The sequence below is a fragment of the Bufo bufo genome, chromosome 1 (genome assembly GCF_905171765.1).
Source record: "Bufo bufo chromosome 1, aBufBuf1.1, whole genome shotgun sequence".
Lineage (NCBI taxonomy): Eukaryota > Metazoa > Chordata > Amphibia > Anura > Bufonidae > Bufo > Bufo bufo.
The window spans coordinates 471,604,766-471,632,314 of NC_053389.1; the positions used below are offsets into that span (position 1 = coordinate 471,604,766).

At 45.1% G+C, this 27,549-nt stretch overlaps 1 protein-coding gene and 1 long non-coding RNA gene across 2 annotated transcripts; one reads left to right on the top strand and one right to left on the bottom strand.

The window, feature by feature from the left end:
* The first annotated feature begins 1,762 nt into the window (after positions 1-1,762).
* On the top strand, positions 1,763-27,351 carry METAP2 (methionyl aminopeptidase 2). The gene is made up of 11 exons (XM_040408976.1): positions 1,763-1,910; positions 2,269-2,373; positions 10,049-10,108; positions 17,634-17,736; positions 20,290-20,451; positions 21,578-21,759; positions 21,843-21,937; positions 23,026-23,122; positions 26,128-26,231; positions 26,314-26,429; positions 26,729-27,351. Exons 1-11 carry the CDS (start codon positions 1,763-1,765, stop codon positions 26,979-26,981), a joined length of 1,425 nt encoding a protein of 474 aa, XP_040264910.1. The 3' UTR covers positions 26,982-27,351.
* On the bottom strand, positions 2,406-9,322 carry LOC120980112. The gene is made up of 3 exons (XR_005774469.1): positions 9,193-9,322; positions 8,987-8,994; positions 2,406-2,500 (listed from the first exon to the last, which is right to left on the bottom strand). It is a non-coding gene; the product is annotated as an uncharacterized LOC120980112 (long non-coding RNA).
* Positions 27,352-27,549: the final 198 nt, after the last annotated feature.

Genomic DNA, 27,549 nt, shown 5'->3' on the forward strand with positions numbered 1-27,549 from the left:
AGCACACCTTGAAAAATAATTGCGGTGACCTGATATTTTAAAATGTTTGTAGTTTTTTTTTTCAGTTGATTATTAAAGTCTATTATAATTAGGGTTATGTATGGGGGCCCAATAGAGGGATTTTTTGGGCTATTAGTCCCTTTTTTTCAGCCTTTTCTGTTTTTATTCTGGGGTCTGAATTTATGTGTGTTGCTATAGAGGTTGCACAAGGCTGCAGTAGCAAAGGGCCAAAGATCTCTGAGCAACAAACGCTGCAGGAGTCAGGAGAAGTCATCATGGCAGTCTGGGACACATAGAGAAGAAAAGGAAAGAGAAAATGACAACAGTGAGTCTCTAGGTTTATAGAGGATCTGTCACCTCTCCTGACATAGTAAATACCTGTATTCCACAAAAATTCTCTGCAGTTCAGACCATAGTGATAACTGGGTGTTACCATTCTTTATGTCAAGAGGATTTGTCCTAATAAAGTCTGATACCGTCAGTAATAATTGGGCACTGTCGGTATGTAGGGACACAGCCCTTTGGCAAGGGGAATGTTAACACCCAGTTGTCAATACTATTACTAAAAGGTGAGTTGACTACAGGGACAGTGCTACAGGTCATTTGTGAAGAAATGTGGGTGTGCATGTGGGGAGTAAGGTTTTGGGAGCAGTCACCCCCTGTGGACCAATTATTTTCATCCATGTTTCAGCCTGTAGGGTATACTCACACGACGGATTTTGAAAATCTGCTTACAAATTCCGCACAGAATCCCTGCTGATTTTACCTTGTGGTTTTTGATGCGTTTCTTTTTTTAAAAACTTAATGGGTGTTTACTTCAATACAAAACTACATTTTCAGCATTTGCCGTGGATCTGGGCAAAAAAAGCATGGACACACATGGAGCTGTTTTTTTATGCTTCCCATTAATTTCAATGGGAGACTCAGTGTGGATTCTGTCCCAAGATAGGGCATGCTACTTCTTTTTTCCTAAAGCAAATGCTGTTTCCCACTGAAATGAATGGGAGGCTGTTTTAAGGCATTTTGGGGGCTGATTTTGAGGCGGAAACACTCTAAAATGTGCCACAAAAAATAACCAAAACCCTGTGAACTGGCCCTTACAGCAGAATGACAAAAGTATCAGTAAGGCATGCTGATCATGGCTGCCAAGATCCAGAAATTTCTGGATAGTCAGTAAAAATAGGCAACTTTTCCTGTGTCTGTGAAAAAAATTTATGTGTCCGTGGCTTTTTGAGGCTGGTGGTACCTGACTAGATGACTTTGGTGATAATTATCATTTTACACCTCACAGTAAAAGCTTGTAATGAGGTCTTATCAGTATATTGAGATATAGATCTATATTACTTGTAATCTTTATCATTCATTATAGATTTTCAATTTATCCCTAAAAATGTTTTCTGGAAGTGATTTTGGGATAAGTTACCCAGAAAAAAAGAAGAATTCGGGATGGCAACCCTGATGGATCATTTTGACTGGTCTTGTGAAACTTCCCAGAAAACAGTATCAGTAGAATATTAGAAGCAGGGCAAAATATTAATATTCTAGCGGGAAATGACAATGACATTTTATTTCATCTTGAAATTGTGACACATGATAAGTGATTTTAGGTGACATCCTGAGCGACACAGCGCCCTCTGCTGGTCATCTCTCTGCAGCAACCTCCGGTCCGCCAGTCATATCCCAGCATGCACCTCGCCGGCCCTGCTGCATCGCGGAGCAGTCATGTACATGCGCACCTGACAGCCTTCCCTTCTCTGGTAAGATGGCGAGCGTCGTGGTTGTACGGGAGAGCTCCGGGGTGGAGAACGGGGGTTCGCATGTGAACGGAGAGCTGGAGGAGGATGAAGTGGCGGCTGCAGGGGACAGCACGGCCGCCAAGAAGAAGAGAAAGAAGAAGAAGAAGAAAGCCGGTAGGAGACCGCCTCGGAAGGGGGACATGGTGCGGGTTTGGGCTGGCCTCAGCGGGTGTAGACGGCGGTGACAGGTCCTCCCCGTGTCCTGGACACAGGAGCTTACAATCTACCTGGACTAAGGTGCACGGATAGGGTCATGCTAGTAAACTGGAAACCATCAGCAAGCTGCCACTGGTGGATCCGCATTTAAACTGCTGAGTACATGATGGTGATCAGGTTGTGTGACTAGTGACATTAGGAATCTCTGTGGAAATTGTTGTCTGTAAGGTAGAATATAGCGCCTCCTCGCAGGTCCCCATCACTGTGGAACATTTCTGACGTAGGAGCTTACACTCATTACATGTGTATTCTGCAGGACAAGAGCCCGAGAAAGAAGCCGGCGCCGCAGCCCCCGTCATTGATGAGGTGACGAAACAGCTGGACAAGCAGACCCTGGAAAACAAGGACGAGGAGGAGGAAGGTAAGAACTATAGGCATGTGTACACTGGGGTCTGCGGGTCAGGAATGGACCAGATGTGAGTAGGCATTTATAGGCACCCTACAGGTTATCGTGGGGCATAAGGTCTGAGTCTCATGCAGTGGCGTCTCTAGCTTTCAAATTTTGGGGGGGCACACTGGGGGCCAGGACAAAAGTAGGGGGGGCAGCTATAACAACGATACATTTACACAAGTACGCTTAGAAATGCTGCAATACTTTACCCAATATCTAAAACCGCAACAGGGAAGAAAAGTCCAGCTGTCTGTGGATGACACTTTTATAGAGAGGGGGATCTGTGGATGACACTGCTATGGGGGGATCTGTGGATGCCACATACCGTATATAGCATCTTATGCTATATGTGTCACCCACAGATCCACCCCATGACAGTGTCATCCACAGATCTCCCTCCCTATAACAGTGTCATCCACAGATCTCCCTCCCTATAACAGTGTCATCCACAGATCTCCATCCCCGCCTCTCACAGGAGTGTACATATATAAAATAAACATATTTCACATGAACACTTACAATTACTTGGCTTGGCCCTTGGGGATCTCAGACGCCACTTTCACACTTGGCCGGGGGCTCTGCGGAGCTGATGTTGTGATTTATCCTAATGAGAAAGATTTCATAATAAGGATTTGGAGAAGGGGCAGAGGGATAGCAGAGCAGGGAGAGGCTGGTGCTGCTACTAGGGGGTCATACCATGGGGGAGTAATAAAACCCACCATAATGCCCCCCAGTAGAAATAATTCTCCTTATAATGTGCAAAACATACCCCCTTATGCCCCCAGTTGAGCTAATGTCCCCCATAATGTGCTAGTATAAAATACCCCTATATAGTGCACCAGTAAATGCCTCCATAGTGCTCCTCTCCCCCCTTTCTGCTAGTGCCCCCCATAATGTACCAGTATAAAATGTCCCATATATCGTGCCCCAGTAGATGCCCTCAGTGTCCCCCATAATTTGCAAGTATAAAATACCCCTTCTTAGTGCCCCTGTAGATGACTCCATAGTACTCCTCAGTCCCCTTCTCCATAGTACCAACCATAATGTGTCCCAGTATAAAATGCTACTGTACAGAGCCTCCCATATAAAACACCCCTTCTTTGTGGCCTCAGTAGATGCCCCTATAGTGCCCACCAATAATGTGCCAGTAATAAGCCCCCCATCACGTGCCAGTAATAAGCCCCCCATCACGTGCCAGTAATAAGCCCCCCATCACGTGCCAGTAATAAGCCCCCCATCACGTGCCAGTAATAAGCCCCCCATCACGTGCCAGTAATAAGCCCCCCATCACGTGCCAGTAATAAGCCCCCCATCACGTGCCAGTAATAAGCCCCCCATCACGTGCCAGTAATAAGCCCCCCATCACGTGCCAGTAATAAGCCCCCCATCACGTGCCAGTAATAAGCCCCCCATCACGTGCCAGTAATAAGCCCCCCATCACGTGCCAGTAATAAGCCCCCCATCACGTGCCAGTAATAACCCCCCCATCACGTGCCAGTAATAAGCCCCCCATCACGTGCCAGTAATAAGCCCCCCATCACGTGCCAGTAATAAGCCCCCCATCACGTGCCAGTAATAAGCCCCCCATCACGTGCCAGTAATAAGCCCCCCATCACGTGCCAGTAATAAGCCCCCCATCACGTGCCAGTAATAAGCCCCCCATCACGTGCCAGTAATAAGCCCCCCATCACGTGCCAGTAATAAGCCCCCCATCACGTGCCAGTAATAAGCCCCCCATCACGTGCCAGTAATAAGCCCCCCATCACGTGCCAGTAATAAGCCCCCCATCACGTGCCAGTAATAAGCCCCCCATCACGTGCCAGTAACAAGCCCCCCATCACGTGCCAGTAATAAGCCCCCCATCACGTGCCAGTAATAAGCCCCCCATCACGTGCCAGTAATAAGCCCCCCATCACGTGCCAGTAATAAGCCCCCCATCACTTGCCAGTAATAAGCCCCCCATCACGTGCCAGTAATAAGCCCCCCATCACGTGCCAGTAATAAGCCCCCCATCACGTGCCAGTAATAAGCCCCCCATCACGTGCCAGTAATAAGCCCCCCATCACGTGCCAGTAATAAGCCCCCCATCACGTGCCAGTAATAAGCCCCCCATCACGTGCCAGTAATAAGCCCCCCATCACGTGCCAGTAATAAGCCCCCCATCACGTGCCAGTAATAAGCCCCCCATCACGTGCCAGTAATAAGCCCCCCATCACGTGCCAGTAATAAGCCCCCCATCACGTGCCAGTAATAAGCCCCCCATCACGTGCCAGTAATAAGCCCCCCATCACGTGCCAGTAATAAGCCCCCCATCACGTGCCAGTAATAAGCCCCCCATCACGTGCCAGTAATAAGCCCCCCATCACGTGCCAGTAATAAGCCCCCCATCACGTGCCAGTAATAAGCCCCCCATCACGTGCCAGTAATAAGCCCCCCATCACGTGCCAGTAATAAGCCCCCCATCACGTGCCAGTAATAAGCCCCCCATCACGTGCCAGTAATAAGCCCCCCATCACGTGCCAGTAATAAGCCCCCCATCACGTGCCAGTAATAAGCCCCCCATCACGTGCCAGTAATAAGCCCCCCATCACGTGCCAGTAATAAGCCCCCCATCACGTGCCAGTAATAAGCCCCCCATCACGTGCCAGTAATAAGCCCCCCATCACGTGCCAGTAATAAGCCCCCCATCACGTGCCAGTAATAAGCCCCCCATCACGTGCCAGTAATAAGCCCCCCATCACGTGCCAGTAATAAGCCCCCCATCACGTGCCAGTAATAAGCCCCCCATCACGTGCCAGTAATAAGCCCCCCATCACGTGCCAGTAATAAGCCCCCCATCACGTGCCAGTAATAAGCCCCCCATCACGTGCCAGTAATAAGCCCCCCATCACGTGCCAGTAATAAGCCCCCCATCACGTGCCAGTAATAAGCCCCCCATCACGTGCCAGTAATAAGCCCCCCATCACGTGCCAGTAATAAGCCCCCCATCACGTGCCAGTAATAAGCCCCCCATCACGTGCCAGTAATAAGCCCCCCATCACGTGCCAGTAATAAGCCCCCCATCACGTGCCAGTAATAAGCCCCCCATCACGTGCCAGTAATAAGCCCCCCATCACGTGCCAGTAATAAGCCCCCCATCACGTGCCAGTAATAAGCCCCCCATCACGTGCCAGTAATAAGCCCCCCATCACGTGCCAGTAATAAGCCCCCCATCACGTGCCAGTAATAAGCCCCCCATCACGTGCCAGTAATAAGCCCCCCATCACGTGCCAGTAATAAGCCCCCCATCACGTGCCAGTAATAAGCCCCCCATCACGTGCCAGTAATAAGCCCCCCATCACGTGCCAGTAATAAGCCCCCCATCACGTGCCAGTAATAAGCCCCCCATCACGTGCCAGTAATAAGCCCCCCATCACGTGCCAGTAATAAGCCCCCCATCACGTGCCAGTAATAAGCCCCCCATCACGTGCCAGTAATAAGCCCCCCATCACGTGCCAGTAATAAGCCCCCCATCACGTGCCAGTAATAAGCCCCCCATCACGTGCCAGTAATAAGCCCCCCATCACGTGCCAGTAATAAGCCCCCCATCACGTGCCAGTAATAAGCCCCCCATCACGTGCCAGTAATAAGCCCCCCATCACGTGCCAGTAATAAGCCCCCATCACGTGCCAGTAATAAGCCCCCCATCACGTGCCAGTAATAAGCCCCCCATCACGTGCCAGTAATAAGCCCCCCATCACGTGCCAGTAATAAGCCCCCCATCACGTGCCAGTAATAAGCCCCCCATCACGTGCCAGTAATAAGCCCCCCATCACGTGCCAGTAATAAGCCCCCCATCACGTGCCAGTAATAAGCCCCCCATCACGTGCCAGTAATAAGCCCCCCATCACGTGCCAGTAATAAGCCCCCCATCACGTGCCAGTAATAAGCCCCCCATCACGTGCCAGTAATAAGCCCCCCATCACGTGCCAGTAATAAGCCCCCCATCACGTGCCAGTAATAAGCCCCCCATCACGTGCCAGTAATAAGCCCCCCATCACGTGGCAGTAATAAGCCCCCCATCACGTGGCAGTAATAAGCCCCCCATCACGTGGCAGTAATAAGCCCCCCATCACGTGGCAGTAATAAGCCCCCCATCACGTGGCAGTAATAAGCCCCCCATCACGTGGCAGTAATAAGCCCCCCATCACGTGGCAGTAATAAGCCCCCCATCACGTGGCAGTAATAAGTCCCCCCCATCATCATGTGCCAGTATTAAGTCCCCCCCCATCATCATGTGCCAGTATTAAGTCCCCCCCATCATCATGTGCCAGTATTAAGTCCCCCCCTTCATCATGTGCCAGTATTAAGTCCCCCCCTTCATCATGTGCCAGTATTAAGTCCCCCCCTTCATCATGTGCCAGTATTAAGTCCCCCCCCATCATCATGTGCCAGTATTAAGTCCCCCCCCATCATCATGTGCCAGTATTAAGTCCCCCCCCATCATCATGTGCCAGTATTAAGTCCCCCCCCATCATCATGTGCCAGTATTAAGTCCCCCCCCATCATCATGTGCCAGTATTAAGTCCCCCCCCATCATCATGTGCCAGTATTAAGTCCCCCCCCATCATCATGTGCCAGTATTAAGTCCCCCCCATCATCATGTGCCAGTATTAAGTCCCCCCCATCATCATGTGCCAGTATTAAGTCCCCCCCATCATCATGTGCCAGTATTAAGTCCCCCCCATCATCATGTGCCAGTATTAAGTCCCCCCCATCATCATGTGCCAGTATTAAGTCCCCCCCCATCATCATGTGCCAGTATTAAGTCCCCCCCCATCATCATGTGCCAGTATTAAGTCCCCCCCCATCATCATGTGCCAGTATTAAGTCCCCCCCCATCATCATGTGCCAGTATTAAGTCCCCCCCCATCATCATGTGCCAGTATTAAGTCCCCCCCCATCATCATGTGCCAGTATTAAGTCCCCCCCCATCATCATGTGCCAGTATTAAGTCCCCCCCCATCATCATGTGCCAGTATTAAGTCCCCCCCCATCATCATGTGCCAGTATTGTAATAAGCCCCCCCAATGTGCCAGTAACACTATTGTAAAAAAAAAAAAAAAAAAACACTTATACTTACCTAAGTGTCAGCGATGCGATGCAGCCTCTTCCTGTGTCCCACGCTGTAATGTAAGGCTCAGGTGGCACGATGACGTCATTGCGCCGGCCTCTGATAGGCTGCCGGCCTAGTGCCTGCAGCCAGGGGCGTACATAAAAATCACTGGGCCCCATAGCAGGAATCTAAATTGGGCCCCCATTCCCCTTTTATAGCCCCTCCCTTTGTTCCATGAACTATTCTTGCTGCTGCGTTTTATAATTTATGCCATCAGGGCCGGATTGGGATTACAAAACAGCCCTGGCACACAAAAGAGGTATAATAGATGCAGATGTATATTATATACAGCAGTGTACAGTTATGTGAGGTACGCGGTATAATATATGCAGTGTGTACAGGTATATAGTATATTCCCTAGTGTTCTGATATGTGAGGTACAGGGTATAATAGATGCAGTGTGTACAGGTATATAGTATATACAGCAGTGTACTGATATGTGAGGTACGAGGTATAATATATGCAGTGTATACAGGTATACAGTATATACAGTAGTGTAATATGTGAGGTACGAGGTATAATAGATGCAGTGTGTACAGGTATATAGTAAATACAGCAGTGTACTGACACCTCGTACCTCAGATATCAGTACACTGCTGTATATACTATATATCTGTACACACTGCATCTATTATACCTCATACCTCACATATCAGTGCACTGCGGTATATACTATATATCTGTACATATTGCATCTATAATACTGTTTGATATATGCAGTGTGTGTGTGTGTGTATGTGTGTGTGTGTGTGTGTGTATGTGTGTATATATATATATATATATATATATATATATATATATATATATATATATATATATATATATATATATATATGAGGCATACAAGGTATAATACTGTAGATGCAGTGTTTATAGAAATATGTGGTCAGTTATACATTATGGTCACTGTGTGTGAGGTACATGAGGTAGTGGTCACTGTAACTGTCTGAAGTATTATACATGAGTGAGCAATGAGTAAAAACAGGGCATGGAGGAGGGGGGGGGGGTAAATGATGAGAAGTGGAGGACCTCCTCTTACCTCTCCATTCCAGTCTGTATGGATCAATGCAGAGCTGCTTGTGAACTTCTAATACTTGCTGTTAGGGGTTGAAGGACCTGTGATGATGTCATCACAGGTCCTGGCAGATATACCTTTGAAACCTAGGAACTACACCATTTTTGGTGCAGTTCCTTTGCTAGATTCTGCAGGACCTGTGATGCTGAAGATGATGTCATCACAGGTCCTGGCAGATGCACTGTTCTAACCTGGGAACTACACTTTACACTGTGCAGTTCCCTTACAGGACCTGTGATGACATCATCAAAGGTCCTTTAGCTTTAGAAAGATAAACAGGAGCAATTAGGGGGCGGGGCCTCTCCTCCACTTCGGGCCTGCCTGCAGCCTATCAGAGGAAGGGGAAGGGACACGCCTCTCCCTCCCCTGCACCTCCGCTGGCACAGACAGTTTACAATGGAGATGAGCGCAATGGAAGCGCTCATCTCCCTGTGCCCGGCGGTGGCTCACTTGGGGGGGGGGGGGGGGTCATTTTAGTTGGGGGGGCACAGCATGATGTAGGGGGGGCCGTGGCCCCCTCTGGCTTCCCCCTGGCGACGCCACTGGTCTCATGACCCACGTGTCCGATGGCCTCTCCCTGACACAAGCTCACAGCATGGTAGTGCTTTAAGATGCAGTGTGTTCCTATCTGTCCGCAGGTCTGTTGCACTGTACTTGATAATGTGAGTACAGTACAATGGACCCACACTCAGATAGGAACTCGCTGCATAGTAAGTCACTGTGGTGCATGTGGTCCGCTGCGGGCATCCTCCATTGTATGCATTTTTCCTGGGGATTGCTGTTAGCAATGGATCACATGGGCAGGATTTGCTCCCCCGGTTAGAAATGCACAACAGCATATGTGGTTTTGAGCATCTTCCTGCCTTTAATGACCACTTTATTTTGTTTTTACATGCACGCCTGCAGGTGTGGCAACTCCAGGTTTAAATGTGCCTTGATTTTGATCTATGGGTAACATTTAAGTGCAGCCTGCGTTACATGAGTCAGTTATAGGTGGGACTCGCAGTCTCCTTGCATTGTATGTGTGATTTCACGCTGGAGGTAACTGGGAGCTGCTGGCTGTGTCAGACTTTATGCCCCTATTTATTATTGCCCATACGGCATAGGTAGGTTAGCGTTAGGTCCCGTGCCACTTTGAGAGACCTTGACAGGGTGCACGGGCTCCGTTATGTTCTTGATATAAGAATATATTGGCGAAGTCTCATTTTAATATCGGTGTGAGGATTTAGCCATATATTGTCAATTGCATTTACCATTGTAGTGCACCATTTTCTGTAAATTTAGTGTCAGGGAGAGGCCGGCGGACCAGGAGATGCAGCTGACACCTGGGCCGTGTTTCCCAGACGTGGGCATGCGGCCTACGTATAAGGATGTTACATGTTTATGGATTATAGTTCTTCTCTCTTCTTTTTAAGATGGCGAAGGTGAAGGAGATGGTGGGAAGAAGAAGAAGAAAAAGAAGAAGAAGAAAGGAGGTGTGTATTCTCATAAGGGATATGATGCTGTCTTACATTGTCAATTAAAGGGGTTTCCCACAACTGTAATATTGGGGCCTGTGTTTCGGATAGATGAAGACCATCAGTATCTAATTGTGACATCCATGCTGATCAGCAGAATAAGGTGCCCAAGTCTTCGTCATTGTTTATCAGGTACAGTCAGGTCCATAAATATTGGGACATTGACACAATTCTAAAATTTTGGGCTCTATACACCACCACAATGGATTTGAAATGAAATGAACACAAGATGTGCTTTAACTGCAGACTGTCAGCTTTAATTTGAGGGTATTTACATCCAAATCAGGTGAACAGTGTAGGAATTACAACAGTTTGCATATGTGCCTCCCACTTGTTAAGGGACCAAAAGTAATGGGACAGAATAATAATCAGAAATCAAACTTACACTTTTTAATACTTTTTTGCAAATCATTTGCAGTCAATTACAGCCTGGAGTCTGGAACGCATAGAAATCACCAGATGCTGGGTTTCATCCCTGGTGATGCTCTGCCAGGCCTCTACTGCAACTGTCTTCAGTTCCTGCTTATTCTTGGGGCATTTTCCCTTCAGTTTTGTCTTCAGCAAGTGAAATGCATGCTGAATCGGATTCAGGTCAGGTGATTGACTTGGCCATTGCAAAACATTCCACTTCTTTCCCTTAAAAACTCTTTGGTTGCTTTTGCAGTATGCTTTGGGTCATTGTCCATCTGCACTGTGAAGCACCGTCCATGGCACTCTGAAGCATTTGGCTGAATATGAGCAGATAATATTGCCCGAAACACTTCAGAATTCATCCTGCTGCTTTTTTCAGAAGTCGCATCATCAATAAATACAAGAGAACCTGTTCCATTGGCAGCCATACATGCCCACGCCATGACACTACCACCACCATGCTTCACTGATGAGGTGGTATGCTTAGGATCAGGAGCAGTTCCTTTCCTTCTCCATACTCTTCTCTTCCCATCACTCTGGTACAAGTTGATCTTGGTCTCATCTGTCCATAGGATGTTGTTCCAGAACTGTGAAGGCTTTTTTTTTTAGATGTCATTTGGTAAACTCTAATCCGGCCTTACTGTTTTTGAGGCTCACCAATGGTTTACATCTTGTGGTGAACCCTCTGTATTCACTCTGAAGTCTTCTCTTGATTGTTGACTTTGACACACATACACCTACCTCCTGGAGAGTGTTCTTGATCTGGCCAACTGTTGTGAAGGGTGTTTTTCCCTACGCCTCCACAACGGCAGTAAACATGGAGATTATCCCGCCTTCTCAGGGACAGGAAAACAGCTTTGTGGACCAGCCCATATAAGGCCCCCTCCCTCTTACCTCTCCAGTTGTTTTCCTGTCCCTCAGAAGGTCAGGACTTGCCGGAATGGATCAGTCACGCGCCCAGCCTTTTCGGTTTGTATCCCGGCTCTGGCCGGAGGGCTGAGGCAGGGGATAGGGTCGCGGAACTCTATAAAAGTTCCTCCTTCCCTGAGGTTTAAGCCCAGCGTTGCTGGCCACCCCGGGCTTTGGACCCGCGTCCAGTGCGGACCGGCCCTGTTCTGCGAGCCGGGGGAGCGTTCCTGGGCCTGGGAGCGCTCCCCACTTCTTCCCCTATGCGCGCGCGCCGGCAGTTGGATTCTATGTGACGTCGGAAGGCCGGCGCGTGACGCGAGGGGGGGGGGCGGGGCATATGTCGTTATCAGTGGGAACCAGGAAGTAAAAGAGCGCGGCTGCCGGCGTCCAGATGCAGCTCCTGCGCTCTTCTCCTGAGAAAGATGTCCCAGCAAGCTGACGATTCGCCCAGGCGGCCCACAGATACCTCCAGGCCCTCTAGCCCGGTAAGCCTCCTCCCATTACTAAAATAACGGGGTGCTTTATCCTGTATGGGGGTCTCCTTGGTGGTGGTTCTTTACCCTTCTCTTTTAGAGACTAAGGATAAAACTTTCCTCTCTAACTTTGTGTCTCTCAGGGTAAAGAATCCTCAAAAAAGGATCCGCCTTTGAAGAAAAAATGCGTAATGTGCAAGAAATCGCTGTCTGGTACATACAAGAAATCATTGTGCCAAAAGTGTTGTGACAAGGTTGTGTCAGAGGAGACCCCATCCTTAATTGAAAGTCTGAAAACCATAATCAGAGAAGAAGTGGGTGCAGCTGTAGAAGCTAAGTTATCTACATTGCCTCCCAGACCATCTACCTCAGGAGCCATAGTCTCTAATATGCAGGACTCTGACCTGGATGAAGGTGAAATTTCCTCTGGGTCTGACTCTGATACTTCAGATCAAGCAGGCGGTAAACCTCTCTGTTCAGTTGAGGAGACGGATTCCCTTCTGAAAACTATTAGGGCTACAATAAACCTGGAAGAGCCCAGAGAACCCCTTTCAGTACAGGACCAATTGTTTGCTGGATTAGGGGACAGGAAAAAACGAGTTTTTCCCGTCCACCCTAACATCCGAGCGTTAATACACTCAGAATGGAGAGACCCTGAGAAAAAACAATCCGCCTCTAAGTGGTTAAAGAGAAAATACCCTTTCGCGGAAGATGATTCTGTGGCCTGGGATAAGACCCCTAAAGTAGATGCCCCAGTAGCAAGAATCTCCAAAAAAACTGCCCTTCCATTTGAAGACCTCGGCCTTCTGAAAGATCCGATGGACAAAAGATGTGAAAGCCTCCTTAAAAAGATGTGGGAATCCTCTACGGCCACTCTAAGACCAGGGATCTCTGCAACTTATACAGCTAGAACCCTGGGCCTTTGGTTGGGACAGTTGGAGGAACATCTAGAGTCAGGCACTCCACGAGAAGACATCCTAGCTTCTATACCTATGCTAAAACAAGCCGCTAATTTTATGGCAGACGCGTCAGCAGACATAGTGAAGCTTTCAGCCAGATCTGCTGCCCTCTCTAACTCTGCTAGAAGAGCAGTATGGTTACGCACCTGGTCTGGTGACACAGCCTCTAAAAACAAGCTGTGCACTCTGCCATGTGAGGGAGATAGGGTGTTTGGTACGGCCTTGGACGACATTCTAGAGAAAGCTTCAGATAGAAAAAAGGGCTTTCCTACAGAATCAAAATTTTTTCAACAAAGACGGTCCTTTCGGTCCCAGAAACGAGGTAGGCCGGACCAAAAAAGAAAGGACACTAGACCAACCTGGCAGTCCAATAGGGGTAAAGGCAGAGGGTTCCTGTTTAACCCTGACAAATCGGCCCACACCTCTACTCAATGACGCCAAAAGCGTAGTGGGAGGAAGACTGTCCCAGTTCTATCCAGCCTGGGTAAATATCCAGGCCTCTCCATGGGTGCTGTCAGTCATAAAAAATGGGTACAGTCTAGAGTTAAAAACCTGCCCACCAGACAGATATATGGAGAACCCTCGTCCAGGGGAGATAAGCCAACTAACTATGGATCATCAGTTGAGACTTCTGCTGGAGAAAGGGGCCATCATCCCAGTCCCAAAGCAAGAACAGAAGAAAGGGTTTTACTCCCCGATCTTCTTGATAAAGAAACCAAACGGATCGTTCAGATTAATAATAAACCTGAAGATGTTAAACAAATACATCATATACAAAAGGTTCAAGATGGAAACCATAAAAACAGTCATCAGCCTGATCCCAAAAAACGGCGCCATGGTAACATTAGATTTGGCAGATGCCTACTACCATATACCCATCAAGAAGGAGGATCAGAAATTTCTCAGACTGGCAACATGGTTCAAGGGAGAGCTGTGCCACTTCCAGTTCCGGGTACTTCAGTTTGGTCTCAGCTCAGCCCCAAGGCTTTTCACGAAGGTCATAACAGAAGTATCCAAGTTCTTTCACCTAAAGGAAATTCTATTTTTTCCGTACCTAGACGATTTCCTAATAGCAGCCCCATCATCCTATCTGTTACTCCTGCAGCTCCAGACAATCCGGACCACACTTACCAACCTGGGGTGGATAATCAATACGGAAAAATCCTGTCTCATACCCTCAACCCAGATAAACTTTCTAGGAGTACTGTTGGACTCGGAGAAAATGATCTCTTTTCTTCCTCTACAGAAACAAGATGGCCTGATCACGACAGTGAGAAGATTTCAGAAACAACACTTGGTCTCTTTCAGAGAGATGATGGTCATCCTGGGTCTAATGACATCCACTATCCCTTCAGTAAAATGGGCACAGTTCCACTCAAGAACCCTCCAATCATTTCTCTTAAGAACCTGGGACAAAAAACAAACATCCTTAAACAAGAAGGTAAAAATCCCTCATGCAATAAAAACATCCTTGAATTGGTGGGCAGATCGGAAAAATCTTTTGAAAGGAGTACCCTGGAGACCATCGGATCAGGTAGTTATTACTACAGACGCCAGCCAACAAGGGTGGGGAGCCCACATGGAAGGGAAACTAGCTCAAGGCCAGTGGGGTCTCGTTCTGCAAAAAGCCTCCTCCAACAAGAGAGAATTGTCCGCGGTTTGGGAAGCCCTGAAGACATTTGCACCCTCCCTCCTACAGAGGAATGTAAAGATCTTGTCGGACAACTCTACAACAGTGGCATACCTGAACAAACAGGGCGGCACAAGAAGCCTGTCGCTAGCCCTGGTGGTGACAAAAATCTTCAGTTGGGCAGAAAAGAATATTCAGTCCCTTTCAGCAGCACATGTGAGAGGAAAAGAGAATCAGGTGGCGGACTTCCTCAGCCGGGACCAGCTAAACGCAGGAGAGTGGATGCTAAACCCTCAGGTATTCAAGCAGATCTGTTCCAGGTGGGGAACGCCGAAGATCGACCTGTTCGCCAGGAGAAAAAACAGACAGGTTCCGAATTTCTACTCTCTGGCGGTAGAAGATCAACCCTTAAAGGTGGATGCGCTCTCGGTACCCTGGCCGCCAATCCTGTTATATGCATTCCCACCATTCTCCCTCATACAGCGGGTCATAGCAAAGATTTTAGAAGAAAGAGTACGAATCATCCTGATCACTCCATTTTGGCCCCGCAGATCATGGTTTCCGATCCTGAAGATTCTGGCAGGAGAAGAATTCTGGATCCTCCCTCCTCGCCCAGACCTTCTACTTCAGGGTCCGGTCTCTCATCCTCAAGTCGCCCAACTCCGTCTGACGGCCTGGAGGCTGAAAGAAACATCCTGAGGAACAAAGGTTTCTCTAGGAAAGTGATCTCCACCTTACTTCTTAGTAGGAAACCAGTCACCTCGAAAATATATCTGAGGGCCTGGAAATCCTTTCTACTCTTCGGGGAGGATAAATACGACCCATCAGGAGAACCTCAGATGTCCCTCATACTGGACTTTCTCCAAGCAGCGTTGGATAAAGGCCTCGCAGTAAGTACTTTGAAGGTTCAGATAGCAGCCTTGAGTGTATTTATGGACTGTAAACTGGCTAACATGGAAATAATAAAAAGGTTTTTTAAGGCGGCCATCAGGATTCGTCCTAGGTTAAGATCCCTAGTGCCTCCCTGGGACTTAAGCTTGGTACTGTCCAAGCTTATGTACCCTCCATTTGAGCCTATTACAGATATACCCTTAAGAATTCTTACTCTTAAGACATCATTCCTGCTAGCCATCACTACGGCCAGAAGGGTAGGCGAAATACAAGCCTTTTCTATCCTGCCTCCATACCTTTCCGTTTCTGACGACAGGATCACACTAAAACATGCTCCTGAATTCCTCCCAAAAGTAGTCTCTAAATTCCACTGCCAACAGGAAATTATCCTTCCCTCCTTTTGTTCTCAGGCAAAGAACGAAAAAGAGAGACTTTTTTTAACCTGGACGTCAGGAGATGTGTCCTCCAATACCTGGAAGCCACTAAGGAGATTAGGAAGACTAATCAACTTCTAATTCAATACCTGGGCATGTTGAAGGGGAAAGCTGCCAGCAAAACTTCAATATCAAGATGGATCAAGTCCTGTATCTATCTAGCCTACCAGACAGAGGGTGTTCCTCCTCCACCGTTTCTCAAAGCTCACTCTACCAGGGCCCTAGCCACATCCTGGGCCGAGGGTGCTTCAGCTTCCTTAGAGGACATCTGCCGTGCAGCCACATGGTCCAATCCATGTACATTTTTTAGACATTACAAGTTAGATGTTTCTGCAAATAGGGATTTAGCCTTTGGGCGGAGAGTCCTATCTGCAGTTGTCCCACCCTAGGCTATTATCCTATGTTACTTCCTCCATGTTTACTGCCGTTGTGGAGGCGTAGGGAAAAGACTTACATTACTCTTACCGGTAATCGTTTTTTCCCTTTAGCCTCCACAACGGCAGGAGGAATTCCCCCCCCAAAAAAAAATAAAAAATCTACTATATTTAGATATACATTATTTAATACGTATTCATACTTATATGTGTATATTCTATTGATGAAATATATATGTTCTTCTAAGTTAGAGCAGACTGGCTCTGATATTTGTTACTTTTGTTCTTTATTAAACCTTCCTTGCATTTATCTCTGAGTACTAGGTTACTAACTGGAGAGGTAAGAGGGAGGGGGCCTTATATGGGCTGGTCCACAAAGCTGTTTTCCTGTCCCTGAGAAGGCAGGATAATCTCCATGTTTACTGCCGTTGTGGAGGCTAAAGGGAAAAAACGATTACCGGTAAGAGTAATGTAAGTCTTTCTTCACCAGTGAAAGAATTCTTCGGTCATCCACCACAGTGATTTCTGTGGTCTTCCGGGTCTTCTGGTGTTGCTGAGCTCATCGATGCGTTCCATCTTTTTAAGAATGTTCCAAACAGTTGTTTTGGCCATGCCTAATGTTTTTGCTATCTCTCTGATGGGTTTGTTTTTGTTTTTTCAGCCTAATGATGGCTTGTTTCACTGATAGTGACAGCTCTTTGGATCTCATCTTGAGAGTTGACAGCAATAGATTCCAAATGCAAATAGCACACTTGAAATGAACTCTGGACCTTTTATCTGCTCATTGTAATTGGGATAATAAGGGAATAACACACACCTGGCCATGGAACAGCTGAGAAGCCAATTGTCCCATTACTTTTGGTCCCTTAACAAGTGGGAGGCACATATGGAAACTGTTGTAATTCCTACACCGTTCAGCTGATTTGGATGTAAATACCCTCAAATTAAAGCTGACAGTCTGCAGTTAAAGCACATCTTGTTCATTTCATTTCAAATCCATTGTGGTGGTGTATAGAGCCAAAAATGTTAGAATTGTGTCGCTGTCCCAATATTTATGGACCTGACTGTATATTTGATTGTGGCAGCGCCAGGTGCTACAATTCAGTTTAATTGACAGACCATCAGTTTATCATTCCGGAAGACCCCTTTAGGGTGCGGCCACACTCTGCTCTGATTTTGGTGCATATATGAAGCTGAGGGTGAGATCTGTAGGGAGATGTCTTTAAATGAATACGTCTTATTCCCTGATCTAAGAAGCAGTCTTCCTCTCTGCAATAATGAGTGTCACCGTGTAACACAGATTCATGGTTTCTACAGGATTTGTCATTTTGAAGGCAATAATTGTGTAAAATGATGGTACTGCTGAGTATTCTGGATCTTAAGTATCTGTCTATTGTTTCAGCCAAATGTCAAACAGACCCGCCATCTATTCCAATTTGTGATCTCTATACAAATGGTGTGTTCCCCAAAGGACAGGAATGCGAGTATCCTCCTTCTCAGGATGGGTATGTATATGAGAGATTTTATGTTTTTGTATGTGGGGTGCATGTAATGGGCGCTCTTACATAAGTGTCACTGAAAATAAGGGTGCGCGTTTAAACCAGAAACTGGTGCCGATATTAAAAGTATTTTCTGATATTTTTAAATGATGACCTATCCTCTGGATAAATAATCAGTATCAGATCGGAGGGGGTCCGACACCCGGGATCCCCCGCTGATCAGCTGTTTGTGAAGGCAGTGGCGCATACAGTAGTGCCGTGGCCTTCTCACAGCTTAGCCTAGGCCAGTGACATCACGTTCATCGGGCTCATGGCCTGGTCACCGCGCAGCACCATTGAAGTGAATGGGGCGGAGCTGCGACACCAAGCCCAGCCGCTATACACTGTACGGCGCTGAGAGAAGTCTGCGGACCCCCACCCATCAGCCACTGATGACCTTTTCATAGGAAAACGCCTTTAATTTCTGGGCAACAGACTGTCAGAAGGTGCCTTTCCATAAATACACTGACGAGAAAAAGGGTAACAATGTTTTGGACTTTTAACTTTCATGTTCCATATCTCACCATCCACTACAACTTCCAATGTGAGACTACCATCATTTTATAGACAATCATCTTGGCTAGCTCATACATAAATTTGCCTTGCAACTATTTAGCTGTCATGTAACTGCATTGTTACTGTTCTGCTCCTGGTGGTGGAATGATCTTTAGATTACAACCTGTTCTCACATTCCCTAATAGCGCAATGTGTTATTAGGTTGATTCCCAAGCGAAAGGTTACTGGTTTGAATCCAAGAGCACCCATGAAGAAGTTTTCCCAACAAATGAGAGAGAGCATCATCCAGCTCATCGATAGCGGTATCTTGGCCAAGAAAATTACCAAACTGCATCATGTGAGTGCCATGACAGTTGGAAGATTACAAAATGAAGTCCGTCCATCCATTCCAAAGCCAACAGGTGGACGGCCAAGCAAAATATTGGAGTCAGCAAGTCGGCTCATCACAAGGTCTATCAGTTCTGGCGCGACAAACACTGCAGTGGAGGTGGCTCGTTTGCTTCGTAATCGTGACATCACAGACGTCCATGCAAGCACCATGCGACACAAGTCTGTAATGGTGTCCCAAAAAAAGGTGATGAAGCCTTGACTTAAATATAATCATAAGAAGCGTTTGCAAAAAAGAACTAACTGTGGACAGTAGAAGATTGGAAATGGGTGATATGGATTGATGAGACAAAAGTCAATAGACTGGGTTCTGATGGGTGCAAATGGGTCTGGGAGAAACAAGAGACAAAGGGACTAACTGATAGAGAAATTGAAGGAACTGTCAAGTTTGGTGGAGGAAGCCTGATGATATGGGGTTGTTTTATAGCCAAAGGCGTTGGATACTTGACCAGGATTGATTGTGGCCTCACCGCTGAGCTATATGTGAGTATCCTACAAGACGAGTTTCTTCCTACACTCGAGTACTATGGGTATGAAAAGGACAGCATCGTGTTCCAGCAGGACAACGACCTGAGGCATACGTCGAGATTGGCAAAGAAATTGTTCAATGACAATGAAGTAGAGGTGCTGGATTGGTCCTCACAACCCTATCTAACACTTGTGAGTAAAGGTGAAGAGATTTCGGTCGAGACATGCTTGAATCTGATCGAGACCATGCCCAGAAGGATTCAGGCAGTGCTGAAAGCCAGAGGTGGATTCACAAAATAAGAAAAATTTTAATTTTGAATTTTAGGAGCAAAACAGTAACAATACAGTTACATGAAAAGAATCTGCATAACTAACCATATGCTAAATAGTTGCAAGTCCAATTTATGTATGAGCTAACCAAGATCATGTCTATAAAATGATGGTAGTCTCAGGTTGGAAGCTGTAGTGGATGGTGAGATATGGAGCCTGAAAGTCAGAGGTAACAATATTGTTAACCCTTTTGCTTGTCGGTGTATGTGCACATTTTACACCAATGGTAATTGGACTGAGATTGGTGTATGTAGCACTGGTCTTAGTATAGCTGCCACTACCGGATTATGAATGATACTCTTGGCTTTGTGTTGTGGTAGATAAATGTGGCACATGTAAAGATCTTATATTGGGGAAAATGTACTCCTCCTAATAGGCAGAATTAGTAAATCTAAGGCCTCATGCACACAACTGTAGTTTTGGTCCACAACCGAACCTCATTTTTTGTGGCTGGGATGTCGACCGATTTATTTCAAAGGGACCGCAAAAGATGTGCTGTCCACATCCATATTTCCGTTCCATGGCCTCCCTCAGAAAAAATACATGTCCCATTCTTGTCTATGTTGCTGAGAAAAATTGGCATTTCTAACAGAGGGCAGGATGTACAGATCCGGTGGAATCTGATTGGTTGCTATGCACCACTAAGCCAGTTTTCCTTTGCACCAGTTTTTGTAAATCCCCCGCCCCCTTACTGTCTAGTCTTTTCAGCTTACTTTCTTCACAAATATGTCTAAAATGAGATGTCAGATTTTGGTGCAAATTATGCAGGAATTAATCCGCAGCCACAAAAGTAACCGTGGGCCATTGTGTCTTTTGTAGACGCTCTGCTGCGTGGAGGACAACCAGTGATGAAAAGAAGGCACTGGACCAGGCCAGTGAGGAGATATGGACAGACTTTAGACAAGCTGCTGAAGCTCATAGACAAGTGAGGAAGTATGTCATGAGTTGGATCAAGCCAGGCATGACCATGATTGAAATCTGGTAAGTTCTATTACACTAGTAAGCTCTGTGTTATTTTTTTCAGTCTTATCTTTCATTACAATTGTGTAATATTAACCCCTTAGTGACCAAGCAAGGGGTTTTTTGTTTTGTTTTTTCATAGTTGCATTACAAGTGCTATAATTTTATTTTATTTTTTTTCCTTTTCCAATCGCTGTAGCCCTATGAGTCCTTTTTTTTCTTTTCTTTTTTGTGTTTTGCGGGACAAGTTGTAGTTTTTAATGGGACCATTTTGGGGTATCCATAACTCATTCATTAAGTTTTGTTAACTCTTAGGGGAATGGAAAAAACAGCATTTCTGCCGTTGTCCTTTTTACATTTTACACTTTGTGACATTCACTGCTGCATAAATAACAACTGTATTCTCTGGGTCAGTACGATTACCGTAATACCAAATAATAGTCAGTATTTTTCCAAAGTTTTACCTCTTTTGCCATACAAAAAAGCTCCTGTTTTGAAAAATAGAAAAAGGTTTTAACATCGCCGCATTCCAAGACCCATCATTTTTTTTTCCTACGGAGCTTGATTATTATTTTTTTTAATATATTTTATTTTTTTGTGCGATGACGTGTACTTTCTTTGGTTCCATTTTGTTCACTTTTTATTCATTTTATTTTTTTGTGTGAGATAAATATCATAACTTAAAAAAATGTAAAATAAAATAAAAGCAAATGTTATTGCATTGCTGTATCCCAAGACCCATACATTTTACTTTCTACAAAGCTGTGTGAGATTTTTTTTCAGGACAATTTCTAGTCTTCACTAGTACTATTTTGGGTCAGGTAATACTTTTTTTTTTTTTTTTTTTGTGGAGGATAAGCAAAAAACAGCAATTCTGGCTTTTTTTTTTGTGGGATAAATGACAGGATCAGTATAGTTCAGATCCTTGCAGATGTCCTATAGTTGATGTTTGATCAGGTGGGATAGTACGTCACAGCCACTTTAATATCATGCAGTCAACTTGCAGATCTTGACAACCCTCTGAATGGTAGAGCATTTTTCTATTATCACTGAGTTGCCCTTCAGTACGTTGAGTAGCATTATCCTATGTGTGCATGAAGAACTGGACATGCCAGTATGAAACCTTGCTGCTTTTATTTTATTTCAGTGAAAAGCTGGAAGACTGCTCTCGCAAGCTTATCAAGGAAAATGGACTGTATGCCGGCCTTGCGTTCCCCACAGGCTGCTCCTTAAACAACTGTGCAGCCCACTACACTCCTAATGCTGGTGATACCACCGTCCTGCAATATGATGATGTCTGCAAAATTGATTTTGGAACCCATATCAATGGTGAATATAGCGGCAAAACTGTTATCTGCCTGCATGTGGCTAGGAAAGTGCCTAAAGGTATTTCTTTTGTGCCATCTTTAAAGGTCGTATAATTGACTGTGCTTTCACTGTAACCTTCAATCCAAAGTATGACAAGTTGCTAGAGGCTGTCAAAGATGCAACAAACACTGGGATAAAGGTATGACGTTTAAAGGAACTTTGTTTTTTTGCATTTAGAGAAAATCTTGCAGTTGAGGGCTTCATTTCATTGTCAGGGCGTTCGCCCCTTCTATTTCCCTCTCGCCAGTGCTATATTTATAAGTATTTTAAAGGTGTAAGAATTGTCATGTAATTGTAGGGCATATAGGCAGGCGTTGAGACCACCCCTTTAAGGCATGTAAGTACTTACTGCTAGTTGTGATAAACTTACAATGATAACAGAAAGTGCCAGGCAAAATAGCCTGTAATGTGCACATTATAACATAAGCAGATGTTCCACTCACATATTCTCCTGTATTGGGCGCCTGTGACCAGCTACCTCAGTTTCCTTTAAAGGCAAATTCCACCAAAACTAGAGTACATTTTAAAGGGAGGTTCAAGCAGCCATTTTATTATTGCGTCTTCTATCACTATCACATTACTGATAATGATTACAGACTATTGCACAGTTAGGCCTCGTGCACATGACCTAGTCATTTTGATCCACAAAATATGGATGCCTTATGTGTGCAATTCACAGTTTTCTTTCCCCCTTTACTGAAAATGACTATTCTTGTCAACCTATAGAAATTGAGTCATGTGTAAAAAATGCAGATTGGACACTGATACAAAATACGGTTGTGTGCATGAGGCCGAATTCAGGGCGGAGTTGTGTAGGGGAGAGGCTACTTAGTGTTTCCCCAGCTGGTAGAGGTGGCACTTGCTCTAGCTGCCCATGTGGTGCTGTGCTGAGGTAGCTTAGGATTGCTAGCATAGAGGGTTCGGGTAAAATGTAAAATTCATGATGGTGTCTGATCAAAAGCATACAGAAGACTAAACTGCAGAGAAATGAGTACAGTATAAGCTGTTCTGGGCACCTTCCAGCACTAGAAAAAAACAGCGTACAGAAGGTAGTGTAGTGGCTGTGTTGGGGTACTGTAGCTCAGTTCACATTCTTCTCATATTGATGACCTATCCTAAGTTATTAATATCAGGAAATCGGAGAACCCTTTTAGCCTTTAAAACTAGAGTTACCTACCATCTAGGTCACCAAAGTGTGAAGTCTAACCTAAGGATGTATTTGTTTAGTGTTCTGGCATTGATGTGCGCTTATGTGATGTTGGTGAAGCAGTCCAAGAAGTTATGGAGTCATATGAGGTTGAAATTGAAGGCAAGACTTATCAAGGTGAGTGGCTGATATGTGATTGTGCACACCACAGCCTGTTACAATCATGGCATAAAAGCAGTGGGTAATAAGGTGCGTTTACACATTTTTCATGAAGAAAAAAATAAATAAAAAATACTAAGGCCAGATACAGACTGAGAGCAAGTTCAATGCGAGAAACCTGTATTGTGAGTTCCCGTTCTGAACTGTACTCCTCTAACAGGATAGCACCAAGTTATGATTTATAATGCTATGTGACCCTGAGAGTCATAGAATCTACTGTATTACACTGACAGCATTATGTCAGTGTAATCCAATAGATTTCAGGTCTCCCAGGGTCACACAGCATTCTAAATCATTAAGAGGCCTCATGCACATGACCGTTGTGCGGCCATTCCGTGCATTGGGGACTGCAATTTGCTGTCCCCAATGCATGGGCCCCATCCGTGCGGCAGCTGCGACTGATCCAAACCCATTCTACTTGAATTGGGTCCATGATCCGGATCCACGGATCGGATCCGAAAAACACATACGGACGTCTGAATGGAGCCTTACAGGGGGGGGGGGGGTGATCACCCCATAAAGACTCTCTGATCACCCCCCTGTCATTGATCACCCCCCTGTAAGGCTCCATTCAGAGGTCTATATGTTTTTACGGATACATGGATCGGATCCACAAAACACATACGGACGTCTGAATGGAGCCTTACAGGGGGGGTGATCAATGACAGGGGGGTGATCAGGGAGTCTTTATGGGGTGATCACCCCCCTGTAAGGCTCCATTCAGACGTCCGTATGTGTTTTGTGGATCCGTAAAAAACATATGGACCTCTGAATGGAGCCTTACTGGGGGGTGATCAATGACAGGGGGGTGGTCACCCCATAGACTCCCTGATCACCCCCTGTCATTGATCACTTCCCTGTAAGGCTCCATTCAGACATTTTTTTGGCACAAGTTAGCGGAAATTGATTTATTTTATTTTATTTTTTTTGTTTGTTTTTTCTTACAAAGTCTCATAGTCCACTAACTTGTGTCAAAAAATAAAATCTCACATGAACTCACCATACCCCTCACGAAATCCAAATGCGTAAAAATTTTTGACATTTATATTCCAGACTTCTTCTCACGCTTTGGGGCCCCTAAAATGCCAGGGCAGTATAAATACCCTACATGTGACCCCATTTCGGAAAGAAGACATCCCAAGGTATTCCGTGAGGGGCATATTGAGTCCATGAAAGATTGAAATTTTTGTCCCAAGTTAGCGGAAAGGGAGACTTTGTGAGAAAAAACTAAAAAAAATCAATTTCCGCTAACTTGTGCCAAAAAAAAAAAAAAATTATATGAACTCGCCATGCCCCTCATTGAATACCTTGGGGTATCTTCTTTCCAAAATGGGGTCACGTGGGGTATTTATACTGCCCTGGCATTTTAGGGGGCCTAAAGCGTGAGAAGAAGTCTGGGATCCAAATGTCTAAAAATGCCCTCCTAAAAGGAATTTGGGCCCCTTTGCTCATCTAGGCTGCAAATAAGTGTCACACATGTGGTATCGCTGTACTCAGGAGAAGTTGGGCAATGTGTTTTGGGGTGTCATTTTACATATACCCATGCTGGGTGAGAGAAATATCTTGGCAAAAACAACTTTTCCCTTTTTTTTTTTTTTTTTATACAAAGTTGGCATTTGACCAAGATATTTATCTCACCCAGCATGGGTATATGTAAAATGACACCCCAAAACACATTGCCCAACTTCTCCTGAGTACGGCGATACCAGATGTGTGACACTTTTTTGCAGCCTAGGTGGGCAAAGGGGCCCACATTCCAAAGAGCACCTTTCGGATTTCACCGGCCATTTTTTACAGATTTTGATTTTAAACTACTTACCACACATTAGGGCCCCTAGAATGCCAGGGCAGTATAACTACCCCACAAGTGACCCCATTTTGGAAAGAAGACACCCCAAGGTATTTCATGATGGGCATAGTGAGTTCATGGAAGTTTTTATTTTTTGTCACAAGTTAGTGGAATATGAGACTTTGTAAGAAAAAAAAAAAATTCATAATTTTCCGCTAACTTGTGACAAAACAACATAAAAAGTTCTATGAACTCACTATGCCCATAAGTGAATACCTTACGGTGTCTACTTTCCGAAATGGGGTCATTTGTGGGGTTTTTCTACTGTCTGGGCATTGTAGAACCTCAGGAAACATGACAGGTGCTCAGAAAGTCAGAGCTGCTTCAAAAAGCGGAAATTCACATTTTTGTACCATAGTTTGTAAACGCTATAACTTTTACCCAAACCATTTTTCTTTTAACCAAACATTTTTTTTTTTTAATCAAAGACATGTAGAACAATAAATTTAGAGAAAAATTTATATATGGATGTCGTTTTTTAAAAAAAAATTACAACAGAAAGTGAAAAATGACATTTTTTTGCAAAAATTTTGTTAAATTTCGATTAATAACAAAAAAGTAAAAATGTCAGCAGCAATGAAATACCACTAAATGAAAGCTCTATTAGTGAGAAGAAAAGGAGGTAAAATTCATTTGGGTGGTAAGTTGCATGACCGAGCAATAAACGGTGAAAGTAGTGTAGTGCAGAAGTGTAAAAAGTGGCCTGGTCATTAAGTGTGTTTAAGGTAGGGGAGCTGAGGTGGTTAAATGGGTCTGGATCTGTCGCGACTGCTGCATGGATGGGGCCCGGTGGGTTCCGTGCCTCTGCTCTGCAGCTCCGGATTACGAATCCATTCAAGTGAATGGGTCCGCATCCGTGGTGCCGGGTGCACACGGCCGGTGCCTGTGTATTGCGGACCCACTGTATGCGGGCCGTAATACGGCAACGGCTGTGTGCATGAGACCTAATGCTGTATGATCCTGTCAGAGAAGCAGAGTTAAGAACGGGATCTCGCACTGCCACATGCAGGGAGTTTCTCGCATTGAACTCCTTCGTCTGTGAGTGGCCTAACACAGCTTGATGACCTATCATGTGTTTTTTATACTAATACATTTTTTATAAATGTAATTTCAGTGAAACCAATACGGAATTTGAATGGCCATTCCATTGGACCTTACAGAATACATGGTGGAAAAACTGTACCCATTGTGAAAGGTGGAGAAGCAACACGAATGGAGGTATGTACTGGTGGTCTATGCAGGTAACATTTTTGTATTTACTGTATCCCGGTATCTATATTATAGAGTTATGTCTTTTCAGGAAGGTGAGGTGTACGCAATAGAAACATTCGGCAGTACTGGAAAGGGGGTTGTTCATGATGACATGGAATGTTCTCACTACATGAAGAACTTTGATGTGGGACATGTGCCAATTAGGTAAAGTATGAATAAATGTGCTGAACAACGCTTCATAATTCCTTAAAAAGACTGTCCCCAACCTTCAGGCCTAATAATGACAGATCTCATTGTACCCAATCTCAAATATGGTGGCACTACTCACTGCTGCCACTTTTTTTTTTTTTTTTTTATATATAAGATGGATAGTTGGCTTAGTATGGCCATGGTGAAGGTATGAAAGGTTAAGGTTACACAGTTGCCAATGGAAGTGATATGACTACTTAGTGTTCCTACTTTAGGCACATTCCTGACCTTCTGGTTTTCTTCCTAATTTCCAGGCTTCCACGAGCAAAACACTTGCTGAATGTCATCAATGAGAATTTTGGCACTCTTGCTTTCTGCCGCAGATGGCTAGATCGTCTTGGAGAGAGTAAATACTTAATGGCACTAAAGAACCTGTGTGATTTGGGTATAGTAGACCCCTACCCACCACTCTGTGACATCAAAGGCTCTTACACAGCACAATTTGAGCACACCATACTATTGCGCCCAACCTGCAAGGAAGTTGTGAGCAGAGGAGATGATTATTAAAGCTATGGTAGAACCTGGTGCTGTCTCTTTAAATACGCTTCTGTCGAAGCCCATTGTGTGATATGCGGAAGGAAAAAAAGGCTTTAATTCTTCTATCTGGAAATGGAATGAATGTGGTATAGCTTTACTAACCAACTGGCAAGATTCCATTTCAGGAGAAATAATTCTCATGGTTTAGCTTACTGGTTTAGGGGAATATGTAATGTTACAGTTTACTTTTAAAACTTTTACATTTAAGAGGCTTTTGAAATATTTATATTCACTTAAATTGCCACAAGTTTCTTGAACTTGATTCTGCAAGTACTAGCATTGCATTTTAATTCCCTGGAAACCATTTTGTAAAAAATAAAGTTGACTTTTCTGTTCTAAACTATTGCAGAACATAAATGTTTCATTCTAGTGGTGTGTGCCTTTTCTAAAGATTTTCTTGTTATGTAGAATGTGGTTATGTAGAACAGAAAGTGCCATGTACATGAGCTGCCAACTTCATAGAGGGTCTTCATTGAAGAATGAAAGTCCAGAAAAAAATAAATAAATATACACGTGCACACTCTATATAAGGCCGAAA